Source organism: Panicum virgatum, chromosome 5K, assembly GCF_016808335.1.
Source record: "Panicum virgatum strain AP13 chromosome 5K, P.virgatum_v5, whole genome shotgun sequence".
NCBI lineage: Eukaryota > Viridiplantae > Streptophyta > Magnoliopsida > Poales > Poaceae > Panicum > Panicum virgatum.
The window spans coordinates 47,783,576-47,804,648 of NC_053140.1; the positions used below are offsets into that span (position 1 = coordinate 47,783,576).

Here is a 21,073-nt window from a genome sequence, read left to right on the forward strand (position 1 = left end):
CTGTACCATCTGCGACTCGTGAACTCCTTGTATGTGTGCGAGAAATTGATGTACCTGTGTTAGCAAAGCTTGGAGGATTCGAGAGTCCTCTCTTAGTCCAAAATGAATTTGCGTCCGACTTTGCCAAGTTAATTTCCGGACTGCAATGTGTGGTGTACTGAGGTCCTGGTTCCTTTGCACATTCCGTGCCTTCGTTTTGTTCACTCAGTGGGATATAATATATTGGGTTTTTTGGATTGACACCATTACAATTCTTGTGCTTTGGAGAAGTACCATTACTATTCGCCTATTCGGAAAGATACCATTACAATTCTTGTTTTGTCACAGCAACACCATGTTCTACGTATGGGACGGCCTCGGGCCCACCTGCAGGCGTACCCGGCGGCTCCGTAGTTCCGTATGGGCGATTTTGCCCTCGGCTCAAGTGGATAACGTCCCCCACGGGGACTCTGTCTTCCTCCTTGCCCTCCCTCTCTCATCTCGTCTACTCCCCGTGTGATAGGGATTCGTCGCCGGCGACTGTTTTAAGCTCCGCCGCGGCGTCGACGCCGCCTACGACCCCCTCCCCGACCCTGCCGTGGACGCCGCATCCGCATCCGTCGTCGACCACCCGGCCGTCTACGCCAACTCCGCCTCCGCGCGTGTACCTCCGACATGGCCGCCACGGGTTCAAGCTCTTCGCAACGGGGAAGGGCTCTCCCTCTTATCAACTGCCCCGAATGCCAGGCGCCGGTTGCTAAGCACAGGAGCAAGAACGACAACATCTACTACCGGTGCTCCAACAAGTGCGGTCAGTTCTGGTTTGAGGCAGCATATGAGCTGTATTTGCGCGATAATCAAGCACGTCTATTGGACAACTCAATTGGTTCTGGGCACATACAAGTAGTTGGGCAGGCTCCTGATCATGTTGTTCAAGGAATGCAGCAGGTTAGTGGGGAGTTGAAGATTGTGGCACTTGATCTGAAGATGCAGCTTGCTGACATCAAATTGGAGATTGGCAATGTGAGGAATGAAATCAAAGAACTGAAGGATGAGTTCAGGAAGGATAATAGGCCAATTGTGGTGGGCAATGCTGCTATCATTTTTGTAGCACTGTTAGTTGTTGTCATGATCTCTATGTACTGGAAGAAATGAAGCTACATGTAATGTAGCTTTGGATCCATATAGCTGTGTTAGCTTAGAGTGCAGCTTCATGTTGTATTTGGTTGTAATTGGAGCTAAGTTTAAGGGGTGCCCTATATTTTGTTGTAATTGAATCTATGTTTCTGATCAATTCTAACCAGTATGGTTGGACCCTTGTCTAATCGGAGCTATGTTTGATTCTGTTGTTGGGTGTTTAATTTTGACAGCATCTTTGTCCTTTCTGTGCAAATGGAAAGCACCAATTGACATCACTTTATCATGATACAGTTCACAGGAATATTTGACATCACTTGGTCATGATATAGTTGACAGAAATATTTGACATAAATATTTGACATCACTTGTGTCTCAGATATCCAAATCACAGACTTAACAGAATTCTAGTACACAGACATTACAAGTTTTGTGGCCAGAAGCATAAGGAGACACATTACAAGTTTTTGTGTCCAAAAGCACAACATAACCTTACAATTTTTGTCCCAAAAGCCAAAGCATGGAGGCATATAACACAACACTCTCATGCAAACTGTCCTTCAAACACTAATTTTCGGATGCTGGTGACAACAGTGGGAGGTGGGTTTGCCTCTGCCCTCTTTTGCTTCTTCTTTGCAGGGGTCTTCTTCTTTTTGGGGTACCTTTCTTTTTCTGTTGAGTCTTCTGTTTCTTCACGTTGGAGGGGCCAGCATTATCTTCTGTGCACTTCTTCCTACAAGTTACAGATGCAACAATTACAGTACCTGGACATGAAGTAATTGATTGTTCAAGTTCATGCATTTTGTGCCAGAAATCTCACCTTTTATTCCTGCTCAACCCTTTTGCGCCATCTTCACCAACCTCTGGCTCTTTGCAAGTTTTTGCAAAATGGCCTAGTGCACGGCATCTGCTGCATTTAACCTTTTTCTTTGTGGTTCTTTTTTCCATGCACCCTCTAATCCTTTGCACCTTTGGCCTCCCTGGTCCTCTGCCCAATAATGGTGGATGCACTTTGAAACCAAGATCCACTTGAGGCCACTGGGACCTATCTGGTATTCCCTCAACTCTGGCTTCATAACCTTTCTTGAACCTAGCCACTGAGTGTACTCATGGACATAGTCTTCAATTTTGATCCCCCTATTAGACAATATCCAGGCCAAAGCATGTCTACATGGCTTCCCAGTAACTTGCCACTCCCTGCAAGAGCATTTGTGATTCTGCAGGTCCACTGTGTGCCGTTTTTTATTATTCCAATGGTCCAAAAGGGTGACTTCAGCTATGTAATCATCACTCACTGTAACTTTTATGACCTTAAGCTGGTTGCTAATCAGATTCAATTCTTTCATGACATTAGGCAGAATTCCTTCTGGCCACTGCCTAGCCAGTTTCTTTCTCAAATATCTCTTTTCCATTATGAGCTCCCTCAGCTTGTCTACTAGTTCATGCAACAGCAACCCTTTGAACTTCTTCACTTGAGCATTGAAACTCTCTGACACATTATTGGTCAAGTAATCACACTTGCTGTTTTCAGAGAACCCACATCTATACCATATTCTATTGTGGTGTGTCTCCAGATACTCAATTGTGTCAGGTGCAAACTCAAATATTTTCTTCATGTGCCACTGGAACATTCCAGTTGTGTAGTTCCTAGCAGCTGGATACAGGTGATCAGTGAAGACATCACCTATGTACTGCTTCATAAAATTCTGGTACAGGTGCCTCATGCATTCCCTATTTTCAGCATTAGGGAATACAGCTCCAACTGCTGTCTCTAGACCTTTACAAGCATCTGTACAAATAACTAGGTTTGGAACATTGCCAATGGCTCTGTGCAACTGTTCCATGAACCAAACCCAGTTGTCCTCATTCTCTTTATCAAAAATTGCATATGCAATGTGATACAACCAATTGTGGCCATCTACACCAGTTGCGGATGCCAACTGTCCTCTGTACTTGCCATACAAATTGGATGCATCAACATCTATAAATGGTCTGCACCCCTCTAGGAATCCATCAATACAAGGTCTAAGAGCTACAAACATTCTCCTGAACCTTTGCTTCTTCTGAACCCTCTCACACTCTATCTGCACTATGCTGCCAGGTGATGACTGCTCAATCTGAGCTTTCCAGTTGAAAAGAAGCTGAAAACTCTCCTCATACTTTCCATGGATCTGCTCTAGTGCTACCTTCATGCCTGACCATGCTTTGGAGTACTTGAGCTTGATACCATAATCCCCCTCTAATTTTTCCTTACAATCCTTTGGACCTTTAGTTGGATTTCTCTTCAGCCAATCCTCCAACCTATCTGCACACCAGCCTTGTGTTGCCATTCTCCCTTCTCTCAGTTTAGTAGTTGGACAATTGTGCTTTGCAGGCAATACTTTGATCTGCAAATAAGAAAAAATATTATAAGTAATTTATGGTAGGACAGTGCAAAACAGGAATACAAAATACAAGGACAATTCACCTCTATTGTCTTGCCATGAGAGATTCTTGAAGCATGTATGCGCCAAGGACATCCTTCAGCTTTACACTTGGCAATGAACCTAGTCTGGTCTGTGATGACCTTGTCAAACTCAAACCCTGTCAGAACTGCATAATGCCTAACTGCCTTCCTAAATGCAACAATATCAGGAAACCTTTCTCCCACTTCTATCTTGGGGTTTTCTGGATCATGGATAACCTGAACCTCCTCTGGATCTGCATCATTTACCTCTGCCTCAGGAGGAGTTTCTCCTTCAGCATTGGGAACCCCATCAAATTCATCAGCATCATGAAAAGAAGGATATTCAGCATTGTTAGATGATTCTGGGGCTGAATTGTTAGCTGCCCGAGGAGATGGTACAGGCATGAACTGAACCTCATCATCAACTCCAACATACTCCTCACTATTGTCAAAGATATCAGGCTCCCTGTCAGCCTCAAGCTCAGGATCTGGATCTATTGGTAAAAATTCTGCCTCCCCAGAATTATGGTCAATTGGATCGGCAACATCATTACCAAGTCCAGTTGGCATGTCTTTGCTATTGGGTGGGATCTGATCAGGGTTATCATCACCAAAATAAACAGGTGGGATCACACAAAGTGGCTCTAAAGCATCAAACTCATAAGCCTGTCTATGACAACTGTCAAAAACCCCAACAATAAAGTCGCATTGCATCTGATCCTTATACATTTCGAAAATGTCATGCATCTGCAAATCATTCTCTAGCTTGACATCTTCCCCCATCCTTTTGTCATAGAACCATACACTAGCAGACTGACTACTGGACCACTGGAACTCATTGCGCAGGCTATTCATCAGCAAATCGAAAGAAAAAGAACCTACTTCAACATCCCACTTAATCACGCGTTCTTTTGTGTATGCTTTTCTACCACTACTATCTGTGGAACTGAATCCTTCAACTTTAAGAGCTAGTGAGAACAATGAAACCCTAGCGACAAGAGAAAAATCCCGAAATCGAATCAATCACTATCGATAGACTAAATCCAAAGCAAATCTACTGATACCGTTCTCACAATCATTCACTAAGCAACTAAAGGAGGAGGAAGATCCATACCCGCTGTCGTCGTTCGCCATCTCCACCGGAGAGCGCAACGGAAGGCGCGGCTGCGGATCACCCATTGCGGTCTACAGGGTCCATCGCAACGGCCTTCGGATTGGTTCTTCTCGCCGCCGGCGCCAGAGTTGGATTCGCCGCCGTCAGCTAGGGTTTGGGGAGCACAACGGCGAGGGAAAAGGGGAAGGACAGAGGAGGACGACGATAGCGGTCGGCCGCGGAAGACAGAGGAGGCCCGACGCCCTTTACCTCTAGAGCCGGGGGCAAAATGGGCCATACGGGAAAACGGACGGGGGTATACGCCCGCGGTTGGGCCCGAGTCCATCGGATACGTACTCCATGGTGTTGCTGTGACAAAACTAGAATTGTAATGGTATCTTTCCGAATAGGCGAATAGTAATGGTATTTCTCCAAAGCACAAGAATTGTAATGGTGTCAATCCAAAAAACCCTAATATATTCAGTGGGATATCAAACGAAATCAACCAATCGAGCACGCCAAGCAGCCATTTCCAGACAGACCGGAGCCGGAATACGTGAGCGTGAATGAAGCAATGCTGCAATGGAAAGGCGTTAGAACTTGCTTATGCTCCGAGTGCACGAGCAAACACAGCATGACAGCAATGTAAACGAGCGCGGAGCACGAGCTGCGGGCAAAATCAAACGAAACCCAACAAAAACCCTCCCCCAGGCCCCATAGCCCATTCCTCCCCCTCCCTCGCTCCCGCGCCGCCACACGACTGCGGGCACGAGCGCGAGCACGGCCATGGCGCGCATCGTGTCGCGCGCGCTCCCGCTCGCCTCGCGCTCGCCCCTGCGCCTCCCGCCCCCGCCGCCCCTCCCCGGCGCGGCGCTGCTACGTTCCGCGGCCGCTGCGCCGGCCCTACCCCCCGCGGCCTCGCTGCTCTCCTGGCGCGGGCTCACGGCCACCCACGAGCCCTCGCTAGCGGCGACGCCGCCGTTCGCGGGGTTTCTCGCTGGAATCCGCGGGTTGCGCAAGTTGCGGCGCGGACAGGCGGCGGCGAAACGGCCGCAGCCTCAGGATTTCGCGCCGCCGCCTCCCCCTCCACCGCCGAAGGAGAGCGAGATCGAGCTCATCGCCCGCATCGGCGTCGAGGAGGACATGCCCGACGACGCAGAAGTTCTGGTACGCATCGCGCTTTATGAGCCTTCTCTGTTTCTATATTACTCCTGGAGTCCTGGTTCGGAAGTGCCATTGCAAACACCGATAAAATTATTGCGATTGTTATATTCGGCGTAACATCAGATGCACCGTGTTTACCCTGAGGAGTATTGCAGAAAACTTGTCTGCAAGGTTGCTGCCTTGTTTTGATTAATGCAGCTGTTCATTTATGTTTGAATTGGTTGTGTTTCCTTATTCTGAATAAAAAAAATTGGAGTGGCGTATCATGAACAGCATGCCTGCATAAATGAATTACGTGTCTCAGGTAGATCAGCATCAGTCTTACTAGAGATATCTTTCACGAAGACACAAGTAGTTCGAGGAAAGTGTAGGTTACAATTATGTATATCCTCTAGCTGACTTGTAATTATCGCTTTGATTTTTGTTATTGATGTGTGTTGGTTACCTAAGTTAATTCATATGCTTATGCTTATATACTGTTGAGTTCCAGTGTTATTTGGCTTTGAGTTGTTCAGATCTCATGGTGACGTATAGTGTGGGTAATTTTATAATGTTGTCACAGTGTTTATTAACATGCCCTTCTGGTAATGCACATCCTTAAAAATACCTTGCATTAAGGGAAGTTTGTGTCAACTCAGTGCGTCCTAGTAATATCTCTTTGGTCCTTCATCAATAGCCTGGGAAAATGTAGATCATAGTTGAGTATAGCTGTAATTGATGTGTCATTCTGGCTTTGGTTTTGGTAATGGACAGTTGGGCACCTGTTTGTTACTTAAATTTAGCTATCTCTGTTTACATTTAATTGTTATGTTATAGTGTGATATAGCTTTTTCAGTGGTCCATTTCCCTCAGGGTGACGAATTGTTCAGATATGTTAGTCAAAAATCTGTTAACATGTGCTCATGCAGAATATTGTAGAAATCCTAAAGTTAAATGTTCCGATGGTGATGAAAATTGCGCTTGATGGACTTGTGGATTCAAACTACAGCACGCGAGATACTTCAATAAGTGATGTTGGAAAGTATGATAAGGTTGAGGTTTCTGTACTGCTATGCAATGATAACTTCATTCGGAATCTTAGCAAAGAATGGAGAGGCGAGGACTGCACTACTGATATGCTCTCCATGTCACAGTACATTCCAGATCTTGATGTTCCCATTGTATGTACAGATACCTTGTTTAGATGTTCTTATGCTCTTGACCATTCCATCTAATTCTCTTCTACCTCTATACTCTTTTTTAGCTAATGTTAGGTGACATAGTTATATCTGTTGAGACTGCTGCAAGGCAAGCTGAGGAGAAAGGTGTTACGCTTCTTGATGAAGTGCGGTTGCTAGTGGTATGAGTCTTCCCATTTTTCCCCTTTCCTGAACATGTTCAACAATTTCCACTTCTCGCAATGCTTTTAGTTTTTGGTATTGATTATAATTCATATATTAAATTTTCCATATAGGCTTCCCAATCTCTTTTGCTTGTAAATTACTCCCAGTGATTGCAAAATTAATCCTTGCAACCTTCATTCCAGTTCTCCAAATATAAGGTCATCAATGACTGCAATGCAGCTTATTAAGTTTACTTTTTATTCCTACTTTAACATACCATAATCAATGGAGTTAGCATGCCACCCACCGTAATTTTGTGCGTAAGTTCTAATGAACTTGTATTTGGAATCAGAGGAAGCAGTATCATATTACTGCATTATCCAAGTGAGAACAAATCTTGTAACTGCATAACTGGACCGTCTTTTGCAACCACTGCTTCAGATGATATTCTATACAAACAGACTGTTTATTGCCTTTTTTCTGTGTTAGGTTCGTGGAATATTACATCTTCTTGGTTTTCATCATGAGACAAGCAATGAAGCTGCCATGGAATTGGAGAAGGAGGAGCAACTCATTTTAAAGAGTCTACGATGGAAAGGAAAAGGTCTAGCTAAGGGTTCTCAGGATCCAAGCAAGCTTCAAACAGATTCATTTGATGGTATGTTCTTTTGAAATTTCTGTAGCTGTTCTCCTTGCCGCTATCTTTAAGTTGTTATTGTAGAGAAATTATTACTGTGCCCATGATCTAATCTAGCTCTTGCTGTCTAAGAATGTTTACAGGGCAAGTGACAAATAGTCAAAAGAGAGCTGTCACCCTAAGATTTTACAGACCAAAGTTCAAATATATTTTTTGCGATATGGATGGTATATACCATTTGAACCTTTCATGTCTTTACAGTTCTAAATGTGTTATTGTTTTTATTTTACTAGTGTTTTGTTCATTGTTTACAAGGTACACTGCTCAACAGTAAAAGCCAAGTTACAGCAAGGAATGCAGAAGCTCTAAGGGAAGCTAGGTCAAGAGGAGTAAACATAGTTATTGCTACAGGAAAGGTATTATATGTTCTTTACTCTTGATGAACTATTTTATTTAAAGATCTTTGGTTTTATATGATTATTTAATTATTTTAACTGAAACCATTAGATTAATTTGGTATATCCTAGGGTATCAAGGTGTCAAAATTGATCACCACGAGGATTAGAGTAATTAAGGCTCAGTTGCGCAATCATGAAAAAAATCGCTAGCAGTTACCTAGTGTGTATCCAGGGAAGTAATCAATGAAGTTTGATTAGAGTTAGGGAACTGCCACACTGAATAACAAACAACTGCAGGGTTTGCCGCAGAATTTATGTGCTAAGAGGTTGTCTACTAGCTAGTCTTTCTTTCCGTAGGGAAGAAATTAACACTGTTGCATAATTTTTCTTTCGTCAGTGATTCATCGGTACTCCACAATTTTTCTTTTTGCAAAACAAAACTCTTCTAAAGTTAAACAAACTTAAAACACTCAGCTAAATTCTTGCTGGGATGGGACGAAAACCAGCCATTCTGGACATATCCGTAGTATTTTGACTAGATTTGTATGAAGCTTGAATGAACACCCTTGGTTATTTATTTTTTTAGCAATTTAATCTTTTTGATGATGCTGATGATTATTCTGCCTCCATTCATTCTGAAAATAGGCACGTCCTGCTGTAATTGATGTTCTTAGTATGGCAGACTTATCTGGAAGAACTGGCATTGTCTCAGAATCGTCGCCTGGTGTATTCCTTCAGGTTGTTATAAAGTACAACAGTGGAAAATGCAATCTTTTCGATATTTGCTATCTTGAGTGATGAAATGAATGTGCTGCACCTCTAAATATCCTTGTCCTGTCAATACATTCTGTTGACTGAAAATTATGTATTGCCTAAAACGCGTCCATATTGGGCCCCTAACCAAATATACAAGGTGATAAGATCTTATAGAAGAGTGATTGGGTGATTATTGTGCACACTTGTTTACAGCATTCACCAATTATTATGTAATAACAGATAAGAGTGATGGAAATGAGAAAATGTAGGGTAAAGAAAAGGTTGATAAAGGACCCCCAATCATAGGTGAAGGACTGAAGGTTCATTTTCTATATATTACTCAAAAAGTATAGACTGTTATTTTGAAACTAATTCACCTCCACACCACTCCACATGGGCCCAATTAAAACGTTGAGATGATACACTGATGACAATTGGATATACAAGACATCTGTTTGTATTCCATGATGATTTTTGCTTCTACTCTAGTGCTTCATCCTGTGTTTTGATGTAGTTTATTACTCTATTCTTTTTGTCATGAATGTACTTGTATTCTCATCAGGTATATTCTCATCAGGTAAATTGTGCATCATTGACTATCCTTGTGAGCATTATCCCCACTCTCATCAAGTGCATATACTTCAAATTGTAGGGGCTGTTGGTTTATGGGTTGGAAGGGAGACAGATTTATAAAAGAAATTTGGATCAAGAAGTATGCAGAGAGGTAAGGAACTGTTTCTGTTCGAGATAAAATATGTGGACATAAGTCTTAGTATAGATGTAGAATGATTGTGATTCTGTTGAAAATTTTATGCCTTTTGGAATGTAACTATTTTTTAATTTTAGTTAAAATAATTAATTGTGGATATCTTTTTTAGAGCGACACCAATAATGTATTATTGGGATTAGCAATATTTCTGTAACTAAGATTGCATTTGTGTGTCACAGCAACCACAACTGGCTATTCATTTTCATGCTTTTGCTTGCATACCGGTATTAGTGTCTTGTGCTATATGAATCTAAAAATCCTCTAGCTAACATAACAGCTTATATGGCTTAGTAACTCTTATGCCTGAGATAATACCTTAATACTCAAGCGAAAGAAGATGACGTACTGTTTATCTGAGTAAACTAATCTTACCCTCATTCATCACTAGTTTGCAATTTTTCTTGGTGCTCCTGTATGATGTACTTCTTACTGATTGGTGGCATATCATTATAAATATTTTTTCTACAACTGTGAAATTAGTGATACCATTTGCATGGTGCAGGCACTCTTATATTCTTTGGAGCACAGGATACCATTAGTAGCATTTAGCCAGGATCATTGTTTTTCTTTGTTTGAACACCCATTGGTTGATTCTCTCCATTATGTATACCATGAACCGAAGGTATGATGGGGTTTTCAGTCCTTTCTTAATCACTCTCTGGTTATTGTATTCTTTTGGTTTTTTAATGTAGTTGGAGATTTGTTTGCAGGCTAAAATAGTGCCATCTATTGACAACCTTTTAGAAACAGCTGATATACAGGTAAGTTTGTTTATTTCTTGAGTATCAAATGGTTTTCCTGAATAGATTATTCAAAAAAAAAACTAGGGTTCCTTCTCTTGAACACTACACTTCAGAACTATCCATGCACAAGTGGCTCGCTTGTAAGGGTTTCTATCTAGTTAATATGAACGGTACAAGTTTTCTTGAGTTGCAAACTACATCGCTTTTGCATCGAAGACCAATTCATATGTTATAAGAAACATGCTGGTTTTGATTGTTTTTTTTTCCATTTTTTTATATACAGATAGCTACTAGTTTTTAGAACATCTTGGACACATTACACTTTCACATGCCAGGATTTTTACAATCTTTGATGTTAAGATAAGTTGCAGCTTAACAATGTCATATTTTTCATATTCAGAAAGTATTGTTCCTTGAAACTCCTGAGGGAATTTCATCTGCATTGAGACCATACTGGGCAAAGGCGATGGAGGGAAGGGCACATGTCGTTCAGGCACAACCTGACATGCTTGAACTTGTGCCACCTGCAACTTCGAAGGGCAATGGTGTGCAGATTCTGCTGAACCACCTTTCCATTAGTCCAGATGAGGTATAAGCAATCTAGTTCCCTACTAAATATATTTTGACGTCACAATCCAAAAGTTTCTAGCCTTAGCTCACGTAAAGGTTGACGTAGCTGCAAAAAAGCTTCAATAGGATAAGTTTTACCATGACATTCTGCTACGACAATTACATCAGTTTACCTCTGAACTGGTGCAAGAAATGATCGCAGAACAAGAAATATAGTGCTACATAATTTTTTGCAATTCAGGTTAATTGTTTTTTATATCAATCTTTGTAGTCATGTGATTTTGCCATTCAAGTTCTGGTTATTTAAGCGTTTGCTCATGATAAACTGTTAAAAATGGACCAGTGAAGAATGGTGTCATGCTACCAAAATCATGGCATGGTTTCATGACGGACCAAAACATTTTAGGTTTATGATGATGAGTTCTTCAAATGAAACACCTCACTAGTCACCGCAATTTGTTCTGAAGGCCATTTCTTTTGTGATTGAGCTTCTGTATCATATTGAGTAAACCTTCTTTGGTTCTAATGTTTTAAAACAGTTTTATACTCCCTCCATACTCAAAATAATTGACGTTTAGGACAGCAACACGGTCTCCAAAACACAACTTTGACTTCTTATTTCTCTAAAAATATTTATCAAAAAGTGATATATGTATACTTTCATAAAAGTATTTTTCAAGACAAATCTATTCATATAATTTTTACATTTTCAAACTCAACAACTTGAGAGTTATTCATAATTTATATTCTCAAGGTTTGACTCAAACCTTGTCCAAAACGTCAATTATTTTGGGTATGGAGGGAGTACAGAATAAAACAACATAGTAATACTAAATTTGGCATGGATAAAAGCTCCTTAAGCAACCATTAATACTATTTTAACCTATTGACTTTTTTTTTTACAAAAGGACCAACAGCAATGCATAATTCCATTATCTATTGACCCACTTGCACTGTTCTAATATAATTTGTGTTCTGCAAGGTAATGGCCATTGGAGATGGAGAAAATGACATTGAAATGCTGCAACTAGCTTCCTTGGGTGTTGCTCTTGCAAATGGATCTGAGAAGACTAAGGCAGTGGCAAATGTGATTGGCGCCACTAATGATGAAGACGGAGTTGCACAGGCTATTTATGAATATGCCTTCTAACTAGCCATGAAGTCACTTGGGGCTGGAACTCGATTAATTTCAGCTCTTTTGATTCTCTATTTTTCCTGGATTCATCACAGAACAAGACAAGTAGTTCCAATTACACACTATTCTGGAGTGTGATCCCACTCTGGGGTTAGAATTTTTGAATTGTTAGCTGTAAGACATTTTTTTTTTGTTGGCAGGCATTGAAATCCAGCTCTGCCTTCTCTTTCCAAAATTCAGAAAAGAATAAGGAACTCAGGTCCGCCTACTATTGATTGGAATATACAACCGGAATTGCTATTTGTCTCAAATTTGCAAGCATCCCCTTTTAACTCTACTTTGTGCCTGTTAACTTCCACCTCAAATAACCAAGTTACTTAGATATGGTGTAATATAATTAAGAATTCAGACATGCTGGCAAATATTTACAGCCCTTTCTTTTCCTTTTAAAAAAGGAATGTTCAGTACAGTATCGTTATTTACAAGAATCGATGTCTCATGAACAAGATGAAAGGAGATACTCTATTGACTGCAGAGAAGGAAAACCTCTTACATCTGAGACAGGCCAATAAGCCTGTCAACAAAATCCCTCGAGAAAGAAAAAGAAAAAGAAAGAAGGAAAAGACAACAGAGCCGAAACCCTGGACAGAGATTTCTCAGTGATGTCCTAGAGCCTACTGATGGTATCCACTTTTGTTGACAGGAATTGGGGGAGGTCTGTACAGCATGTTGTTGCTGTTGTTCCGAGCCGCCAGATTTGCGCAAGAACTTCCGGAGGGCTTGTTGGCTATTCCCCTGCTGTTAGGACCAGGCATGTAACACTCCTGCTCTTCATCTAATGCTACATAGCTCCTGGATGGCTTGATCCTCTTGTAGGGGGTCTCTTTCTTGCGTAGATCTTCCAGGCATCTCACCTCAGACATACACGCGAACGATTGAGACTTGCCGTCGTAGTATTTGGATAGCCCTTTCCTGCAGAGGAAAGCACGAGGTGAGAATTTGTTCCCTCTCAAGCAAGGTGCGCAGATTTACTGATGCAGCAAAAAGAACAAGAAATCGATGCGAGGAACTTACTTGACAGGGAGTTGTGCCATCATAGATGACAGATCGTAGAGGCTATCGGAGTTCAATCTCCGGACCGGCTGCTGCGCCGGGGAAGCCGCCTGCTGCATGAACTGGTGCTCCGGAGCTCCGGCGCCCTCGCCATCGGAGAACTGGTCCTCGTCGTCCGAGTCGCCAGAGATGGAGGACGATGTCTCGAACAACTCCTCATCGTCCTCTTCACGGTACACCGGGAGGCCTGTAGCGCCGCTGAACCCACCCATGCTTCCGAGTTCCGACCTGGGAGAATTTCTGGAGGCCAAGCAGCTGCGAGAACAAAGGGGGTGTGTGGTGCGCGGATGGATGGATTCCTATATTCTTCCTCAGCTCCTCCTCTTTTTTTCCCTCTCTTTCCACAACCTTTGCCAGGGCAAGGGCCGCAGGGAAGGAGTATATATAGGCACACACAAACGCTAGGAGCCTTCTTCCAAAATTCAAACACGGCGTAGTGCGCTTTGACTAGTATAATGCCTGCCATTTGCATCAGTGACATCACCATCTTTGCTGTGCCTGTCTACAAGGCTACTCCTTGTTAGGGCCCGTTTAGTTCCCAAAATTTTTCCAACAGTATCCGTCACATCGAATCTTTCGACACAGGTATGAAGCATTAAATATAATTGAAAAAATAACTAATTAAACAGTCTGACTGATTTTCACGAGATGAATCTAACGACGTTAATTAATTCATGATTGGACATTAATTGGCAAATAACAACGAAAGTGCTACAGTGTCAAAATCCAAATTTTTTCGCGAACGGCGCCTAGGTTTCTCTAGGACACCGGCATGGACCTCCCCATGGTTTTTGGTTTTCCCAGAATAAAAAATGTGGGGAATTTAGAAAAAGAGCGCGAAAGTTGGTTGGCCACTTCCACATGCTTTTGCCCAGATTCTGCAGCTGGTGCCGCCCTTGATCCGATCTTATCTTCTGAGTTTGCTGAATGTGACCAGGATTTGTTCGCATATCTCCCTGTCCCTGTCAGGTTGGGCGTGAGCCTGACATGTAGACCACGGGCGTTGTGGTGGAGCCGATGCCTCATCGTGGCTGTCTTGTTTATGCGGGAACCGAGGGACACGCGGCGCGCCTTCGTTGGTAGGTTATCATCATTTTCTTGTGTAGGGCAAAGTCGGTGAGGGGGTGGTCGGAGTAGATAGATTGCAGATTTTTCACGAAACCATTTTGGAATTTGGATATCGTGTCGTTTTGGGGGAATCCACGTTGTGGTGTTCTTACCACAAGCTGCCTGAAGAAGGGGGGGATTTCACTCACATTTGCAATTGGGCACTGTGGTAATGACAACAATCCTGCTGCTCTCTCTTGATCGCACGACCACATTAGTCACCAATTAGCGCCAGGCAACACTCTACCTGTCTCCTGACTTGGAACGGAACACCAAGTGCGTGTCGAAGTCGAACAACGGGAGGGTCGGGTGCAAATTTTACGTAAGCTAGCTAGGGCGCAACCTTAGCTTGCAAGTGTGGATTCTACTCCTGGCTCCGATCTGACCTCCTGGTTCTCGCTCGCCAGGTCGTCTTCAGAGCAAAAGCAGAATCCATGGAGCAGGTCGCAGCAGCAAGTGTGAACTCACGTGTATGGTTTCTCCGCATCACATCTGTCTCAGCACTACGGAGTATGTAGAGTAGGTTGTTCCACCCTTGGCTTCCACTGCAAGGGATTAAAAGTGAAAAATAAGCACTGATTGATATGCCTGGCTCAAAATATAAGTCGCAGGTCACCAACAAAATCACGAGTGCTGGTGACGTTGCCGATCGATTTCCCTAGAAAGGGCACACGCGCGGTGAACTGAATCGGTGATGATGATGTGGCATCTGCCATCTGGCACTATTATATACCGTATGTTCCTGTAGGAGTAGTCGTGTCAAGAATATATACCCTTGTTTTTTTAACCGCCTGTACTGTGCTAGGGTTATTTAAGACCTAAACTTGTTGATTGGGTGCGTCGGAGGGGCACCGCAAGGAAGCCGCCCTATGTACTCTATGAGCTGCGGGAAGCTGGACACCCGTCGCGCGATCCGGCTACGAGCCAGGCAGCCGCTCGTTCAGTGAACGGACGAAACCAGCCAACACCTCACACGTATTCTGCCACCAGCAACGCGGACACCAGGGCACTGAGGCCCAGATAACAACTTGTAAATCTGTAAACACAAAAAACGTCACATCGAATATTTAGACACATGCATGCATGAAGTACTAAATAAAATCTATTTATAAAACTTTTTGCATGGATAGACTGTAAATCACGAGACGAATCTAATGAGCCTACTTAATCCATGATTTGCATCATTAGATTCGTCTCGCGATTTACAACCCATCTGTACAAAAAGTTTTATAAATAGATTTCATTTAGTACTTCAAATTAGTAAAATGTCATTGCAAAAAAAAATTTCGTTTCATCTAAATACGGCCTAAAAGTTTAAGCAAGTGTGAACGAGATGCGACCGGACACATGGCACGAGCAGCGTCTCCGGCGACACGGCCGCCGGTCGGGCGGGCCAACAGGACCGGCCGGCTGCCGCCGGCGACAGTCCCTCGTGTCCGCATGTGTTTCCCAACGTGGTTTCAAGTCCCGTCGACGCGGACGTCCATATGCTCGTGTCCAGTGTCCCGCCTTCCCCTTTTCCGTCTCTCCGTTCCGTTGCTTTCGACGATCCACCACCTCAACTTTTTTTTTTGCCCTCGAGCCAAATAATCACGGCACCCTAATCCGAGCACTAAGTTATGTGCTTTTCGCCTAAAGAACGAATTCCAGGTGCTCCAATACTAAGTTTTGTTGGCTGTTTTCCCGTCTAGAATAAACGCCGGTGTGCTTTTTCTCTGCGGGGGTCAAAGGGGGTGGCTGCTTAGAAGAATCTGTGCTTCGGATCGTGCCGCCCTAATCCTTATCCAGCCCTGGACTCCTTCAAGCCCTGTGGACCGTCGTGGTGGACACGCTCGAAAAATCCTCCGGAGTTGTTCCCGGCATGCGTGGTCCACCTGCCTCACTCCGGAGCGATCGAAATTGGTTGATGACCATCTGCTGGAACTTTATACTAGGTCTAGGTCCTTTTTTTTCTCACTCTCTTTGCTCGAACGAACCGTTCAAACACGCCTTGTGGCTGGTGCCGAGCTCGACGACCGGTGCGACTCTTCCTGGCTGGCTCCCTCCGTTGTGCGCCCGGACTGCGACCCAGGGCAGCAGGCAGGTGGGTTCGCGCTTCTACCGTGCGATGTGTTCCGTTCAAACGCCGAAACGCGCCGACGACCTGCGCAACCAGCCGTGTTCTGACCGATCGCAGCGGGACGGGGAACGCTACCACCACCCCGTTTCTATCCATCCATCCGTCACCGTCCAAGAGGTCATCCATCGCCCGGAAGGCGCGCGCACGCCGCCGGTGCGCGAGCCGATAAGGGCGGGTGACCCCGGGAACGGATGATGGGAACGGGATGCGATCCCCGGCCGCATCGCGCGGGGATCCGGCGACAGCGACCGGCCACGATACGGTGCGATCGCCTCGCCGGCCAGCCGGGCCGCGCGGCGCGGCGCCCCAGAAAAATCATGTGCGCGCCGCGGCGTGGGGGGGCCAAGCTCTCTGCGGCGTTCTCGGGTTGGGGGGACCACGCGTGGACTGTCCCGGCGGGGGCTCTGCTCGCTCCGCGCCAGGCGCCGCGGGAACGTGGCCGGTGCGGGCGCAGAGCGGGCGGGAGCCCATGTGAACCCCGCGATCTCTTCCGCAGATACGCGCCCGCGTCGCGTTCGCGGCGTTCGCGTCCCGTCGCTGTCCGGGCCGATATGTTTTTTTTTTTCGCGGCGCTCCCCCACCGCCTGCTCTCCGCGCCGCGCCCTGCCCTGCCTGCCGGTTTGGATAGATGCCATGCTGCCCGGACGCGCCGCGCAGCCTTGGGTTTCGGGGAGACCTGCCGCTTCACGCGGGCGGGCGGCGGCGTCCCTTGGTGCGCCGGATCGGTCTCTCTCTCTCTGGCTGCCAGATGAAGAAGAAGCTGGATCGTCGTGTCGTGAGTGGAGGGCCGGCCGCCGGCGGCTCGGGGTGAAGAGAAATCCAGAGCTGTCTGGTGGTTTCAGGATTCTGGGCGAGTGCGCGTTTAGTTCCAAAAAATTTTCAACTCCAAATTTGTGCATCTCCTTTTAGACACGTGTATGGAGTACTAAATGTAGTTAAACAACAAAACTAATTGTACAGTTTGGATGTACACGGTGAGATGAATATTTTGAGCCTAATTAGTACATAATTAGCCATAAATGCTACAGTAACCCCTTGTGCTAATGATGCGGTTAAAAGCCTTAAAAGATTCGTCTCGCGGTTTTCAGATGAGTTCTGAAATTAGTTTTTTAATTAGTGTCCGAAAAATCCTCCCGACATCTGATCAAATTGTTGATTTGACAACCAAAATTTTTTGATTTTGAAACTAAACGCGCGATTACTATCGGTCCGGGAGATTGCAGAGATCCGTTCCAGGCCCGGTGTACGGAGCAGCACCTTGTACTTGTTCGGCCACGGATTGGACGACCTGTAAAATGAGATCTCGCGCTCTCGCTTTCAGCCAGCGCCGGTGTGTCGTGGGAGCCGACTCGACGGCAGGGTTCACCTAACCGATCGGTCTCCGGTAACCGTCGGGCTTTGGTTCCGGTTTATCGAACCGGTTGCACCGGTTACTGGTAGAAACCGGTCAAATTTTAATTTAAATTCAAAAAACTTAGTTCAACCGGTTCGTACCGGTATACCGACCGGTTAGACCGGTTTATCGGCCGATTAGACCGGTTTACCGGCCGGTTTGACCGGTTTACCAAGTGGGCCTTAATGGGCTGTCTTATTTTTTTCCTTTTCTTTTTTGTTTTAACTTTAAATGCCCGAAAAGTATGTTAAACGAACGAATTTTTGAGAAAATTTGACACCATTAGATTCGTTGCACCTTGAAGTATTTTTAGAATTTTTTTTGGGAATTTTTCATTTTTTGAAATTCAAATTTAAATTTTGAATTTGGGCCGGTTTGGTACCGGCCCAAACCGGAACCGGACCGGACCAGTTTGACCGTAACCGGTCAAACCGAACTGGTTACCGACGGTTCGGTTAACTAGTGGGCCGGCACTTTGGAACAAACCAAACGGAAGGGGACGAGGGGAAGATGGCGATGGGTTTTTTTGAACTTAAGAAATGGCGCGGAGGTCGGGCCGGCGAGATGGATGGATGCCGAGGGATATCCACCTTTCTGCCGTATGAATGTGCATGCCACTACGTGTTCCTCTCTGGTACACTAGCGAGCGCCAACGCGCCATGCGAGGCGCATCGTGTGAAAACGAGTGAATCAGCTGTCTTTCGGGAGAAGAAGAACCTGCTCGATCGCAGCCTCGATGGGTACGTGGCACCCCAAGTCATACGATGACTCCTACTACGTGGTAGGCTATGCACTCGATCATACTTCATGACGCCTTGCCCGGACCTGGACCTAACATTTCAAATTAACCGTCGATAGATGCCAATTGCCAAGTCGTGGTTAGCTTCCTCTATCCCGGCTGGACAGAGACAGAGTCAGAGCTAGCCGCTGTTCCTGAACCCCGGGTTAAAGCCATGTCTGAATCTACGCGACACGACGAGACGTCGCGGACTTGAGCTCCTCTCCCTCAGCGAGGCGGATCCAGGCGACGCGCGCGTACAAGATCCTGAAGTCAAATCCCACGAGACCAGAGATACAGCAGCTCGCTCCTCCTAGCTATAGTTGCCTTGCAAAACAAACGTCCGGAAGTTTCCATTACCCGGGTGCCGTCACGCCGTTACCCAGAAGCCCTCGACGTTTCTGAAAAGGCAAGTGGCGGCGGTTCCAACTGACGGCCGGCCGGGAGGAAGTCGGTCAGGAAGCGCAGGTGGGCGCGTATGTATGACTGGCCGTTCTGCCGCGGCCAATGAGCATGGCGGGGCGCTGGTGGAGCGAATCCAGAATTGGATTGGGATGCAGGGAAGGGGAAGGTGGCGGGCGGCCGACCGCCTGCTAAGAGCTGGAACGCACAACGCGGCGTCGCGGCACGGTAGCGGGCAAGCTGGGCCGCCGTTGACCGTTGTACTATCTAATCTTTGTTATCGCATGCCATGACCGGGCTGTGCTGGTCAGACCCATGGATAAGGAGGGTTGGCTATTCGCCTATTCCAGGGCTCGAGGACATGATTAGGTCATGCGGAGTACTAGTAAGTTCGGCAGATTCGGTAGCCTGCTGATCGTGCTTGATGATCGAGTCGGGACGGACAGAGTTTGTGTGCAGCGAGTATGGTTTTAAATAGCGGGCTATGTCAAATAGTGGCGTATTTTTTTTCGAGGCTAAGAGATTATAACGGAGGCTATAACGAACTATGCTAACTAATGGTTTACTACTAAACTATAAAAAATACAAATAATAGATGCGCAAAAATATAGTAATTTGTGAATTTCATAAACATAATTATATTTCTAAAGCTACGAGAACATTACTTAAGTTGACAATACAATAAAATTCGTACAATCAAATATTAAGTTATCCAAAATACCAAAACAATAGCACTGAGCTAAGGATAAGACAATAGCGGCGCTAAAGCTACGTCATTTAGCGCAGCTATAACGCAATTTAATGTCCATAGCTACCATAGCGGCACAAATATAAATAGTGTAGCGGGAGTCTTCTAAAAAGGCTATAGCGGAGCTATAACGAGACTATAGCCGGCTATTTAAAACCATAGTAGCGAGAGATGCCGGCTATCTGCCTAACGAGAAGCGAACAATAACCGAACAAGGCTACCACCAAATTTGGGGATCTTTTTTCTTCGGTTGCAACTTCAGTTTTTTTTTTTTGGGAAAAGTTGCCAGCGGACGTAATCCAGCGGCAGAGAGAGAAGCACGAGAAGAAGGGGGGCCGTACCGACATGGGCCGGGGTTATGCGGTGGGAAGGGAACTCGCGCTTGCATTCTGGCCCAGTATGTTTTAAGAATAGCGGCATGGGCCCCCGCTTTCAAACAGTACTGGGCCGCAGCCCATGCTACTGCCAGTGTATTTCCTATTTTCTTCCGATCGGCAGACTCCCCCCTCCTGCTGCAGCAAACTCCACTTGGGCCCTGTGTAGTTCAAGCACAAATTTTTTTTTGCATTGGAATCTTACTCATTTGAAGTACTAAATGAAATTTATTTACAAAAACTTTTGCTAAGATGGGTTGTAAATCGCGAGACGAATCTAATGATGCTAATTAATCCATGATTAATCAATAATTAGCAGATGGTTACTGTAGCATCATTGTTGCTAATCATGGATTAAGTATGCTCATTAGATTCGTCTCGCGATTTACAGCCCATCTATGCTAAAAGTTTTATAAATAGACTTAATTTAGTACTCCATGCATATGTCAAAACATTCGATGTGATGGTTTTTTTTGCATTTATAGGGTTATGGGGGTGGGAACTAAACAGAGACTTTATTGTATTTCTAGACGAGGTGACATTCACCCTGTTCTACTACTGTTTTGCTCCAGCACCAGCCAATAGTATTTTTCTCTAACACAATTTCAGCAGTAGGCTCCAGCCACCAGCCAGCCAGTTGTGTTTTTCTCTCACACCACTCCAGCAGCAGCCTCCAACACCAGCACAGCGAACAGGTGATTGGATGCCAAAACTAATGGTGCGTGGAAATGTAGTACGAACTAGTCGTACAGAGCTCAGAGCTTTGATGCAAACAGCTAGTAGTGCAAACGTTTCCTCGAAAAAAATTGCAATTCTACGAAAGCCACAAGGGTACTCCATGCTAGGGGCTCACTTATACTGTAGGAGTATGGAGCGCGAGCGCACTCCGA

At 45.0% G+C, this 21,073-nt stretch overlaps 3 protein-coding genes and 1 long non-coding RNA gene across 4 annotated transcripts; 1 reads left to right on the forward strand and 3 right to left on the reverse strand.

Annotated features, from left to right (window-relative positions):
- Positions 1-1,422: 1,422 nt before the first annotated feature.
- Positions 1,423-2,098, reverse strand: LOC120707978. Its single transcript, XR_005689206.1, has 2 exons — positions 1,937-2,098; positions 1,423-1,849 (listed from the first exon to the last, which is right to left on the reverse strand). It is a non-coding gene; the product is annotated as an uncharacterized LOC120707978 (long non-coding RNA).
- Positions 2,099-2,283: 185 nt separating this feature from the next.
- Positions 2,284-4,970, reverse strand: LOC120710173. Its single transcript, XM_039995828.1, has 4 exons — positions 4,677-4,970; positions 3,584-3,852; positions 2,412-3,503; positions 2,284-2,313 (listed from the first exon to the last, which is right to left on the reverse strand). Exons 1-4 carry the CDS (start codon positions 4,951-4,953, stop codon positions 2,284-2,286), a joined length of 1,668 nt encoding a protein of 555 aa, XP_039851762.1. The 5' UTR covers positions 4,954-4,970.
- Positions 4,971-5,378: 408 nt separating this feature from the next.
- LOC120707979 (endoribonuclease YBEY, chloroplastic-like) lies at positions 5,379-12,460 on the forward strand. The gene is made up of 12 exons (XM_039993047.1): positions 5,379-5,822; positions 6,728-6,979; positions 7,063-7,158; positions 7,631-7,799; positions 7,922-8,005; positions 8,094-8,194; positions 8,822-8,914; positions 9,585-9,656; positions 10,204-10,323; positions 10,412-10,462; positions 10,845-11,033; positions 11,997-12,460. The coding sequence occupies exons 1-12, from the start codon at positions 5,442-5,444 to the stop codon at positions 12,162-12,164; spliced, it is 1,776 nt and encodes a 591-aa protein (XP_039848981.1). The 5' UTR covers positions 5,379-5,441; the 3' UTR covers positions 12,165-12,460.
- Positions 12,461-12,561: 101 nt separating this feature from the next.
- LOC120707980 lies at positions 12,562-13,624 on the reverse strand. Its single transcript, XM_039993048.1, has 2 exons — positions 13,224-13,624; positions 12,562-13,121 (listed from the first exon to the last, which is right to left on the reverse strand). Exons 1-2 carry the CDS (start codon positions 13,472-13,474, stop codon positions 12,824-12,826), a joined length of 549 nt encoding a protein of 182 aa, XP_039848982.1. The 5' UTR covers positions 13,475-13,624; the 3' UTR covers positions 12,562-12,823.
- Between the last annotated feature and the right edge of the window lie 7,449 nt (positions 13,625-21,073).

Coding starts and splice junctions, on each gene's coding strand:
- LOC120710173 (XM_039995828.1), bottom strand. CDS start 4,953: ATGGCCCATTTTGCCCCCGGCTCTAGAGGTAAAGGGCGTCGGGCCTCC. Junction 3,853..4,676: donor ATGGCGAACGACGACAGCGG/GTATGGATCTTC, acceptor CCAATGCTGAAG/GAGAAACTCCTCCTGAGGCA. Junction 3,504..3,583: donor CTCATGGCAAGACAATAGAG/GTGAATTGTCCT, acceptor TCTTATTTGCAG/ATCAAAGTATTGCCTGCAAA.
- LOC120707979 (XM_039993047.1), top strand. CDS start 5,442: ATGGCGCGCATCGTGTCGCGCGCGCTCCCGCTCGCCTCGCGCTCGCCC. Junction 7,159..7,630: donor ATGAAGTGCGGTTGCTAGTG/GTATGAGTCTTC, acceptor TTTCTGTGTTAG/GTTCGTGGAATATTACATCT. Junction 8,195..8,821: donor TAGTTATTGCTACAGGAAAG/GTATTATATGTT, acceptor TTCTGAAAATAG/GCACGTCCTGCTGTAATTGA.
- LOC120707980 (XM_039993048.1), bottom strand. CDS start 13,474: ATGGGTGGGTTCAGCGGCGCTACAGGCCTCCCGGTGTACCGTGAAGAG. Junction 13,122..13,223: donor ATGGCACAACTCCCTGTCAA/GTAAGTTCCTCG, acceptor TTTCCTCTGCAG/GAAAGGGCTATCCAAATACT.